The sequence below is a fragment of the Cupressus sempervirens genome, chromosome 11 (genome assembly GCF_028749045.1).
Source record: "Cupressus sempervirens isolate cs-2001-9-10 chromosome 11, ASM2874904v1, whole genome shotgun sequence".
Taxonomy (NCBI): Eukaryota; Viridiplantae; Streptophyta; class Pinopsida; order Cupressales; family Cupressaceae; genus Cupressus; species Cupressus sempervirens.
The window spans coordinates 304,691,170-304,703,550 of record NC_143128.1 but is presented as its reverse complement, the minus strand read 5'-3'; the positions used below and the strand labels follow the sequence as shown (position 1 = coordinate 304,703,550).

General features: G+C 38.1%; 1 protein-coding gene across 2 annotated transcripts; it reads right to left on the bottom strand.

Moving 5' to 3' along the window:
* Nucleotides 1–1,319: 1,319 nt before the first annotated feature.
* On the bottom strand, nt 1,320–4,677 carry LOC149529346 (pentatricopeptide repeat-containing protein At1g11290, chloroplastic-like). 2 transcript variants are annotated; one of them, XM_089810658.1, is made up of 2 exons: nt 4,045–4,677; nt 1,320–3,800 (listed from the first exon to the last, which is right to left on the bottom strand). In XM_089810658.1, exons 1-2 carry the CDS (start codon nt 4,094–4,096, stop codon nt 1,996–1,998), a joined length of 1,857 nt encoding a protein of 618 aa, XP_089666784.1. In that variant the 5' UTR covers nt 4,097–4,677; the 3' UTR covers nt 1,320–1,995. The 2 variants fall into 2 exon arrangements, with proteins under 2 accessions (XP_089666784.1, XP_089666783.1); XM_089810657.1 differs by having other exon boundaries at nt 1,320–3,497; nt 3,666–4,642.
* Between the last annotated feature and the right edge of the window lie 7,704 nt (nt 4,678–12,381).

Here is a 12,381-nt window from a genome sequence, read left to right as displayed (position 1 = left end):
TTTGATGAATAAGTTGTTGCAACCATTTTTACAAACCAGGTGGAAAAGCTTGACTCAATTGATGAATTGCAAGCTTGGCATTTTTATTAGGATACAAAATTTGCTATCTGATGTCACCATCGTAGATATCTTCAAAGATAGAGATTGACAATCGTACAGGTATGCAATGGGAAAGATTTTTAAAAGGGCAGAAATATATGTTAATATAGTTGTGATATCAGAAGGAAAAAATTGAATGAATTTAACAAGGCTAAAAAACAGTCTGAATTTTGATTTAACGACAAATTCCCCAAAACAATTCAAGAGTACCTACCCTAACGAAATTACCCATTTGAGAAGAGTTTTAAACACCTGACCAGAAGAGTTTCAGATTTAACTAAAGAGAAACTCTTGAAACAAAACGATAGCAAAATTTAATGGGAAAAAAAGTGTTAGAGAATGGAAAGGCATTGTCATCTGCCCAACCCTGTTACAGGCCACGGAAAACAACTGACACGTCCATGCTATAAGCCATTTTTTCTTTCAAAATTTCTGAGAAAAATAAAGACAGACAGAATGAGAATGCAGTAATATTTATTCTGAGAATTCATTTTAATCTACAATATTGAAACGACCATAGTTTAACAGAAACATTTTTCAATTTTCACAATTTTCGAAGCAGAATGTAATACAAGAAAACACCCAAAATCATTAGTTCCCGTCTTAGAAGGCAAGGGCTAACAATCAATTGGTGCGAGGAATATCTACAAAGAAAATATAAACTAAAAACAGAAAGGATCCATCCACTACAAGTTTTTCATCCTCTTGCACTAAAACGAACTTCCCCCTTTTAAAAAGAGCCTATGCCATCCTCTTGCACAAATCACCATTGTTACAACTTCATACATTAGCACTCATACGACCATTCACTTCTATCATTTTTCTATGCTTCAAGATGAAACATGTTCAAAAGTGCCTCTGGGCACAACACAATCTCCCACAGTATAGTTAGATAATCAAACACAAGTGTTGAAGTGACAGAGACGGGCATCAATGGGTATAAGTAAATTCCGGTGAAAAGTATTGACACGGGCGCACATGCACAAAACACTAATGCGCTTGTAAGACACTAACGCACCGTTCGAAGGTTTGCAACTTTCAACTATTGTGCACTTTTGCAATCACTTAAAATACTCTCTCATTTTATATTTTTGGTGCAACCTCATCTCTTACACTTAGACTGCTTGACTTGATCTGAATGTGATTTACTATCGTTATTTTAGTGAAAAATCAGATTAGCGAGTAGATAGTTATAAACTTGTTAACTAAATCTGAACAAATTAGCTCTAATTGTTTTGTTTTTTTTACTATGGTAAGCTATAATATAGATCTTACATCAAAGATTGTTATAATGTGTAGTTCAGGAGGATACGACCCAGTAGCCACCTAATGTTCTAATGGCCGTCATTATAGATTCATCCAATTCCCCCTTAATCACCGTTCATAAAAATTCCCAAAAATGATAGCACAAGTACTAATACCCGATTACACATACTAATAGTTAATCATTTTTTAGCTTTCTTAGTTGCTGATTGGTCCCATTGTGCAAAAGACTTTTTTTTTTGGTGAGCGGCTATTGGGAAGTCAACATAACTGGTTCCGAATGCACGTTTAAAAATGACACTTTTAGACCACCTCACACTCTACGAGTTCTACAGAGAGCTTCGTAAATGGGAAAAAGCCGGACTGTTAGCTTTATGCTCTTCACTCACCTACATAGTTTCATTGGAAAAATCAACAAATTGGACAATTTCAACATACAGATTAAGAGTTCTAGGTGCCCAAAGTTAGCCAGGTATACTGCTTTCCTGGTACAACTTATTACGCTGGCTCCATGTTAACAAATTGTATACGCCACTATTTCTGTAACGATGACATCCAGTCTGCATTTCTAGAAGAAATCTTCAGAGAAACACGTGAAGTAAGGGAAGTTCATCAATATTGTTGCAATAAACATTACCAATAATCTCCACAAGAACACAACCCATCTTTGAAACAGTGGAATCTGTTAATATCTCTGAGAATAATTTCTCGTCCTATAATCTTAGAGATGGACTTGATGGCACAGTGACAGTCACCACAGATGCGGAGATTCTTGGTGATCTGGATAGGCATTCCAGGGCTTGTTTCGATGAACCCAAAGGCGATAGCCAACTTCTCACTATGGCTTAGTATAATGTTTTCTTTCTCCTCTTCTTCAACATCTTGATTTACAAGACTCTTGTCAGGTGTATATCCTTTCTTCTTAGCCTCTCTTATCAAAGAGCCCAAGACAGCATAAATTTTCTCTGACTGAGGATGCGATCTGTCTCCTCCCACAAATGTATGAACCTTACTCTTAATCTCTATCCAACTGCGCCCTGGGCTCTTCTTCAACCCCTTGTCTATAAGCACTGCCCTCACCTTTTCTGCATCATGCCACCTTCCAGCTGCAGCATAGATATTTGAGAGCAGAACATAGCATCCCATATTGTGAGGCTCCAACTCAAGATGATGTGAAGCTATATGTTCTGCAAGCTTAACATTGCAATGAATTCTACAGGCACCAAGTAAAGCACCCCATATGCCAGCAACAGGTTCAAATGGCATACTTTTGATTAAGTTTTGCGCCTCATCCAGATATCCAGCACGCCCAAGAAGGTCAACCATACATATGTAATGCTCCATCCTTGGTGCAATACGGTAATCTCTCTTCATAGAGTTGAAGAACTGTTTTCCTTCATGCACAAGGCCAGCATGAGTGCATGAAGATAGAACACATATAAAGGTGATGTGATCTGGTTCAATGCCATCTTGTTGCAGTTGAGTAAAAAGTTGAAGCGCCTCTTTGCTGTGCCCATGCAATCCATACCCTGCTATCATTACATTCCAGGAAACAATATCTCTTACAGCCATCCTATCAAACAACTGATGGGCCATCTGTACCCTCCCACATTTGGCATACATGTCTATGAGAGCATTCCCCATTGAAATACTCAGCTCAAGCCCATTTCTGAGTATATATCCATGTATATACTTGCCTTGTTGCAAAGCAGCTAAATCGGCACATGATGGAAGCACACCCACCATAGTTGTTACATCGGCCTTCACATTTTGGTTCTGCATTTGTTGATACACTGTCAGTGCCTCACAAGCATGCCCATTTTGGGCATAACCAGCAATCATTGCATTCCAAGAGACCACATCTCTCTGCGGCATGGAATCGAAGAATTGAAACGCATCCTCTGTAGTTCCAAACTTGGCATACATAGCTACAAGGGAATTGCCTACATTTATATCCTCATCAAATCCACTGTGAACTGTGTAGGCATGAATAGACTTGCCCTGTTGCACAGATGCTGATTGGGCACATCCCCGGAGTACACTAACAATTGATGGAAAGTCCGGCTTAATGTTGCTTAGTTGCATCTGATGAAAGAGGTTTAAAGCATCGTTGCTAAATCCATTCTGCGCATATCCTGCAATCATTGCAGTCCATGATATAACATTTTTTGTTGGCATTCTATCAAACACAACTCTGGCATTCTGTACACACCTGCATTTGGCATACATATCTACAAGCGCAGTGATCACAGCAACGTGTGACTCAAACCCCAATCCAAGAATCATCTTATGAACTACCTTACCTTGTTTCAAATCTGCTAGTTGGGCGCACGCTGGAAGCATAATCGCCATGGTAACAGCAGAGGGTTTCACATCCGCCTCTTGCATTTGACAAAATATCTTCAAGGCTTCTTCGGCATTTCCATTCTGAGCATATCCTGTAATCAGAGAATTCCACGACACAACATCGCGTTCAGACATTTTGTCAAACAGTTGGCGGGCATCCTCAATACTTCCACATTTACTGTACATATCTACAAGTGCAGCACTCACATAAACATCTGACTCTAAATGATTCCTAATTATATCGTAATGAATTTGCCTGCCCTCTTCTAAAGCCAATAGACTTGAACATGCCTTGAGCACAAGAGGATACGTGTAATTATTGGGTTTAATGCCTACCTCTTGCATTTTGTAGTACATTGCAAGGGATTCCTCCTCTGGTCCATTCCATGCATATCCTCTGATCATTTCATTCCATACAAAGACATTTTCGCTGTACATTTTATCGAAAATTTGTCTAGCGTTGAGAATTCTTCCACAGGCAACATACAAGCTCACAAGTTTAGTTTCCAAAAAAAGGTTTACCCCAATCCCGCTTCTGAGCATGTGGGCATGCAGTTGAGTGGCCTCTGAGATAGCTTTCATTTGGGTGCATGACTGCAAGAGAGAAGCATAATCTTGGGGAGCTAATGCATTTCTGCCTTGTTGGTACACTGAAATCAATAGCTTTTCCAATTGCCCTTCTTTACAACATTGAGCATTGATGGTTTGGAAACTACAGTGTGGTTTGAATGTGGAAAATGAATTTCTACGTATACCGATTGCCATTGAAACCGGTGGATAAGTGGTAGTATTTTATTAGACTACCGAATGCCATCGCAGAGCTTTAAAACTAGGTCCCATTGACTCTCGAGTGCAAATAGGAAAACCTTCTTCCAGTTTCAGAAAACAACATTTTCAAGTGTAGTTCCCTTTTAATGGAGGCTTTTCTTACCACCAACCATTTTTATAGCCTTTCAACAGTCAAATTCTGAAGACATTGGCATGGGTTTTTGGTTTTTATAGCCTTTTGTTGCCGGGTTATAAAATTGTTTCGATTTTATAACTAACGGTTAATTTTTGAAACTTGTCTTGTTTTAAGCTTTAAATTGGTCATTTTATCTCCGAATCTTTGTGAGTTTCTAAATCATCATGTCTCTGACTCGTTCCTAGCTCCGCACAGCACTTGAAATTTTTTAAATCCGACTTCCAAACCCCAAATTATTGCAGATTAATGGAGAAACCCAAAATACGCGTTTTCAAGTTTATCATTAACCATTAACCTCTCAAAAAGGTTAATGATAACTTTAAAATCGCGCATTTTGGAGTAGGTTAATTAACCTCTCCAAAAATGCATATTTCTTAACCTCTCAAATAGGTTAATGATAATTTCCAAAATGTGCATTTTGGAGTAGGTTAATTAACTTCTCCAAAAACATGTTTTTCTTAACCCCCATGAGGCAGTTATTAACTTGTTTAAAGTTCCTCCATGAGAAGTCAGATATGTGAATGGTTTGAAATAAAACAAAGAGAAGGATCTGCCTGATGAGAAGATGAAAGCCATTAAAGTTTTAGAAAAGCAGAAACCATTCGAAAAATTTATTCCAATAACGATTGACTTCATTTAACCGGACTCATTCATGATTTGAGAAAGGTGCTAAGCCATCCAATTTTGGACCCGAACCTCAATGAGCTATTGTCTATGATACTTTCCCATTGGATGTGTATTTGATGAATCCATATTTCATCTGCTTGGTGGAGGCAAATCTGTTGATGTCCTACTGTGAAGAGACCAATGAATTTGATGCAATAGGGCTTTGTTACAAATAAATGCATAGAAAGAATCAAAGGAAGTTAGTGAAGCGAGCTTGAGAGGCACAGTTTTTTACTAAGAGCAGTCACAGGCACAACATGTGAGAAAATTTGAATAAATATTACAGATGTCTGGCTCGAACTATAGAGATAAATCTATGAGAGTACCTTTGAGCATAAATACAGTATGGGCCACAATGTGTGGGTGATGATGGTACGCTCTGATACCACTGACGAAGGGCCACACCACCCTACCAACTTATAACCAAAAATGCAACAATATGAAGACAACGAGATAAAATGCTTCCCAAATAACCTCCTTGTTTCTAAACAGCAGTCACTAGCTCTTCTCCAACCTTATCCAAGATCCAAGTGTAAACTGCCTCACATTCGGCGCTCTGTCTACACACTCACAAGTCCATCACAATCTTGCTGTAAACTGACTCACATTCAGCGCTTTGTCCACAGACTCAGGAAAACTCACTCTTCACTTCCTCCTTCTCTTTCACACTTTTCACACACCTCGATAAATGGAATGACAACCATTTATTTTATTTTATTTTTCTATTATGCCACCTATGCACCTCAAAAATAGAAATCCTCTTTTCCTTTCTTTCCTCCTTTTTCCCCTTTCTTCTTCTTTTTTTTTATTATTTCTCCTCTAATTTTTGTCACTTTCTCTCCCCATTTTTTAAAAAGAAAATTTATTTTATTTTAATTTTTTTAATTTTTTTTTTTTTCCAATAATTTTTCCATGCAAGATGCTCCTGCATCAAACTCCCCTGGTAGATAGAAAAGTGTGTCCCACACTTTGATGCCAAAAGGAAAGGTCTACAACCATCTTCATCTTCACCAAAGGTTTCCACCTCAACAGGAACAACAAAACCACCATGCAAATCTGCCACATCTTCATTACTCTATCAAACACCAGAATCTCAAACATCCAATCAACATGCTCACTCCCAGGAACAAACTGAACATAATGCTTCATCAAAAAACCCTCATCCACATCAGCAACTAGTGAATCCACACCAGTAGCAACAAACCCTGCATCAGCAACAAAAAACTCCATATCAGCACCAACATGTAGATCTCCATCAATACATGCCAACCTAGCAATATCATTGCTCACAACAAGATGCTCTGCAATACATAACTCACCTCCAACAACAACTGAATCATCCACGACCAAGTGCTCTGCAACATACAAGTCACCACCAACATCAACTAGATCATCCACGACCAAATGCTCTGTAGTCTCCATGTCAGACTCAACCAACTGATCATGAAAACCAATCTCCATCTCAACATCAGCAAGGTTAGGAATATCCTTAGTAACAACCTCTATTTGCTCTACAGGTTCTGCATCAGGCTCCACAAACTAATCAGCAAAACCATCCTCTTCCACCTTGACCTTCTTAGCTTGATCAGCCAATCTAACATCCAACCGAGCAAACATCTTAGAAAAATTCCTCTCCACTATATCATGAATTTTCGCAATCATCTTAGGGTCCAATCCTCTTGGAGCCATCTCCCAAGATCTTCGTAAACCCTCTGCAACAAATCCTTCCCACGCTCCTTGTGACAATCTCAAATTGTTTGCAAGTCAGATCGCAACCTGCCACCTCGCACGAACAATCAGGAACCACATCACAAGTCTAGGACAATGGATTTGCAATCCACAAGCTCTCTACGATCATGCCTCAACAAGTTTGGTCTTCCATCTCCACATCCATTGATCAATCTGCATGTTCTCCCAAGGTCCTGGTGCAAACTGCCTCAGCTTCGGTGATCTGTTTACATGCTCAGGAACTCCCACTCTGATAAACTTCATCCAACCAAGGTCTTGGTACAAACTGCCTCACACTTCGGCGATCTGCTTGTACACTCAAGAACTCCTGCTTTGATAAACTTTACCCAACCAAGATCCTGGTACAAATTGCCTCACACTTCGACAATCTGCTTGTACACTCAAGAACTCCTACTCTAATACCACTTGATGAAGGTACGCTCTGATACCACTGATGAAGGGCCACACCACCCTACCAACTTATAACAAAAAATGCAACAATATGAAGACAACGAGATAAAATGCTTCCCAAATAACCTCCTTGTTTCTAAACCGCAGTCACTAGCTCTTCTCCAACCTTATCCAAGATCCAAGTGTAAACTGCCTCACATTCAGCGCTCTACCTACACACTCACAAGTTCATCACAATCCTGCTGTAAACTGCCTCACATTCAACGCTTTGTCCACAGACTCAAGAAAACTCACTCTTCACTTCCTCCTTCTCTTTCACACTTTCCACACACCTCGATAAATGGAATGACAACCATTTATTTATTATTTATTTTCTATTATGTCACCTATGCACCTCGAAAATAGAAATCCTCTTTTCCTTTCTTTCCTCCTTTTTCCCCTTTCTTCTTCTTTTTTTTTATTATTTCTCCTCTAATTTTCGTCCCTTTCTCTCTCCATTTTTTTTTTTTTTAATTTTTTTTTTTTTTTTAAATTTTTTTTCAATAATTTTCCCATGCAAGATGCTCCTGCATCAGTGGGAGTTGTTTGACATAATATTCCTCTCCTTCATGCCTGCATACGCAAGGGACATCTGCACCTGAACAGTCACAAAGGTAAACCTACAATGTATTACCCAGCCTCATGCTAAGAATGTAAACTATTAATACGGCTCACAGCAATACATATATCACACTGTAGAAAATACGGCCATGATAATATAATAATCATTATCGTATATTACCTTGAACAAAGTTTGGCTTTTCAAAGAGCTACGGCCTATACAGAGGAGTGTCATTATATCAACTCACATTTATGTCATGTGAACTTGCACGACAGTCATTGTGACATAGGTTTAGTCTTGCTGAGAATCTGAGTGGCATGAAGTATAACTGCTTTTACACGATGGTCTTTCTAGCAAGCTTGCGTAGGCAATCTACAATCTACATGGAGATTATTGGCTATAACCAGCCTGGATATTTGAAGAAGTAAGAATGCTAATATAAACATTGGAAAAAGAATCTGATTGATACAAGATAATGATTGTCTTGAATCAAAGAGGAATCTCATGGCTCATTTTCAAAATTCATGGATATGTGATGAGAAACACAAGTAATGAGTGAGATCATCCCCAACTTGTTTGACATAATGTCAAAATAAAAAAAAGGTGATGAAAATGAACAGAACATATAGAGTGATAGCGAAGTGTTTGACAAAATGAAATACTCATTCCCGACTTGTAGCTCTGAAAGCTTCACTCTTTAGGTTATTCAAATTCAAGTCAGCATCCTTACCTTCTTCGGCAATCAACAATCTAAATATAGGCTAGAGCATCATTAATATCATGCAGATTTGTGAGTAAATTATAGTCCGGGCATGATCAAATTCTTGTGAATGTTTGATAGAAGACATGGTAATCTTCAGTCCAATGTAATAGATCTTTTGGTTGAATAATTGGTTTGTTACTTTGAAGCTGGAAATAAAGAGTGTGGTGTGAGGTTGAAGGCGTCTAACATATTTGATAAAGAAAGATTGATAATCAATCATGAAGTACAAGTATCAGAGGTCGGATAATGCTCTTGTTTTAAGAAGTACGCTTCCAGATATTGGTGATACCATTTTAGGAAGTGTCTGCCTTCAAGACTTCTGGTCATCTCTTGTGAATGAAGAAAGGAACTCGTTAGCCAGAAAGATATTAGAAAGTGGCTTAGCTCGAGCAGGCGAACATCCCCTTTTAGCACAGTGCCCAAACTTGGTATTGGAGTGCGTGAAGGCTTATCATCTGAATACTAGAGAAGTTATTTCATTGAATAATAAAGTAATTGTCCGTCTAGATCCTGCCTCTATTGCTAGTGTTTTTCGATTATCTACCCGAATGCAATATGCCAGCATCAATCTGAGAACTGCCAAAGAGTATTTTACTACAAATCAAACTCAATGTCTAAACACCATTGTTAGGTCATGGTTCTCGCAACCAAGAAAAGGGAAATCTCAATTAGGAAAATCCATTCACAGGCCACTATTAAAAGATGTGACAAACATGGTGACCCTATTAAGCAGGATCGTTGGTCTTCGAGATTTGCACGAGTTTGAAGGTTGGATGTTCCTATTTATCAACATGATCTGTGAAGGAAAACAACATATTGATTGGGCTGAAATTATCAGCGACTCACTGCATAGACAACTCATAGGACTTCAAGAAAATGACTACTTTTATATGATTTCATATCTTTTCTATGCTATCGCAAGCACCAAAAGTTGGCCAAGACTTAACCAGCAGGGTATTTATGATGATACGACCATCATTTATAATCATCTTCCTCAAATTTAGTATGATAATATCTGCACCGTTTTAGAAGAGTGAATGATGCATTCACAATGCTAACTGTAAGGGAAATTCAAGGGAACATTTGACTCAGAATTTCACCGGAAGTAGCGATGAAAGTACAAAAATATGGAAGTGTTTTCATACAATTCTTGAAGTTTACTTATATCAGGTTAGCTGCCTATGATGGGTGTCCACTGATGCTACCTAGATTTGATGATGATAAATTGGTATTAATTGAAATGTGCAGGCATATTAGTCAAATCAATAAACTTTGCAGGAACAGGAGGATAGATGAAATACCTTTTCCTATCGGTATCGGATATTATAGTTGTGATACTACATCAGATGCTAGAAACATTGAAAGATCTATTGCCACAATAAATTTGCATCCATACACGATGTGTTTCCCTTATGACAGTAAGGGCTATGCAGTGAATGAGTTAAAGTTAAATCCCAATCTTGGTCACTTCCCGGCTCTAGAAGACTTTTGGGAAGACTATGAAAATGATTTCAAAGTCAAGAAGAGAGATTGGATGCGGCTTACAATAAGACAGGTGATAGACTTCAAGTTGGACATTGATGTGACGGGTGTTGATGACGATGAGGTTTCTTTGGTTGATCCTTACTATTATGAGAAAATTGAATTGCTAGATCTCCCTCCTATTGATTGGTCAATTCTAGAGTTAAAAAGCTTGAAGGAGAGGACTACCTTTGTTCTTAAAAGGACAAGAGACTGGGTCAGTAAAGTCAAAACAGAAAGGGCAGCTGTTGAATTCCAAAGTAGGGAGAGAAGAGGCGATCGAGGAGAATCATCTCGAATGGCATTAAAGGAAACTTCTGGTGAGAAAATGCAGCAATTAGATACAAGTGTTCTAGATCAAGATGAAAATCTAAATCATCCGGCTAAGTTTACAGTAAAAGAGAGGAGGACAAAGATGAAAAGTAAAGCTACTAGATCAAATCAGGAAGGAAATGAGCCTAATATGAACGATCAAGGAACTCCCCAAGCTATTGAACCACACATTCCCATTACATCTTCTCATGATGTAGCACTCCCTCATTTGAGTCTCTCTCCTCTTGAGATATCATTAATAGACATCACACAGCTAGATAATCAATTATCTAATTAAGAAGATTCAATGATGATTGCTGAAAATATAACAGGCGATGTACAAGTTTCAAATATTAAGCATTCATGGTTCCAGAACAATGTTCAAAAGAAGAAGAAAGTTGTTCAAATGATCCCACCTCCATTTGATGTAATCTCCAGTTTCCTTCAGAAGCCTCCTAAGGTGAAAAAGACCAAGGTGATGTTTAGGTTAGCTGTTGATAAAACCTCAAGAAACCTATGCGTAGAATTAGCCAAGCCTATAATTGAAAAGAGTGTTGATGAAGCATCTGAATCAAATTTCATTCTAGATAAGGTTGATCGTGGTCCTTCTAATGCGGAAAAATATTTTTAAAATTTTGAAGTGACTGTTACCCAGATGTTGCAAAGGGAAAAGAAAGAGAAAAAAACCAAGGAGCAACTCAAGGAACAAGTTTAGGTGTTGGTATCATATATTAATTCAATCAACGATCCCTCTAATGCCAAAACAGTGGTTACTTCACCGATTCTAACAGGCCCTAATGGTATTTTAAATCATATTTTTGTTGAAAGAATAGACAAACACAAGTCACATAGCATGATGATCGAAGCTTGGATAAACAGGATGATGGAGGATGCTTCAAAAATTATAATTGGAGTGAAGGAGATATATGGAAAAGCCATCTAACAAATACAAGAAATTTCTAAAGAGCTAGAAAATAGCAAGGCCACCTGGCAAAAAGTGGCTAATGAATTAAAAGAAATAGCCAAGTTAGATACAAGTGTCTTACTTCTTGAGAAAATTATTGCTGATCCAAGCGACAATCAAACATGTATCTGGAGTAAAAGTGTTAGTTGGAAGATGATAAACATCAGCAAAGGGATTTTCGAGTTTGAAAAGCTAATAACTTCTTGGGAGCAACTGAAAATGAAAGTTACCAATGAATTAATCTCTACTATTACAGGTGGGGCGACAGTAGGTGATCTTCAACATATTGATTGCCAGTTTCTCCTCGATTCCTTTAGTGTTTAGATTCATTCAAAAATAGAGAATCGTGTATCAGATGCTGAAACTATGATGAAGCTCAGCTTGGTTGTAGTCACTCTGGGAGATTGTAACATTTCAGCCTATCGACAAGAGTCAGAAGAGATTCAGGATAGATACTTCACAGGCAAACTCGGGATGGAAAATGTGTTCATTCCGAACTATGAATCAATGATGATCATCCTAGATGCTTACAGGGCTTTTCGGGATAGATCAATTATGCCCGGATAGATAGAGTTATTAGCTAGAAGATCGATGATTAAATATGTATACATTCTTAGGAATTCTAGCTGAAAGTTTTGTTTTTGAAAGTCTTCCTTGTATAGGTTAATTTTCTTGAGGTTAATTAACCTCCCCAAAATCACGTATTTTGGAGGTAGTTATTAACCACGAAGAGGTAGTTATTA

What these genes read in the sequence shown, in the direction of transcription:
- LOC149529346 (XM_089810657.1), bottom strand. Translation starts at nt 4,473, where the DNA reads ATGGCAATCGGTATACGTAGAAATTCATTTTCCACATTCAAACCACAC. An exon ending in ACTAGCAGATTTGAAACAAG is followed by an intron (nt 3,498 to 3,665) that starts GTAAGGTAGTTC and finishes CAATGATTGCAG; the next exon opens with GATATGCGCAGAATGGATTT.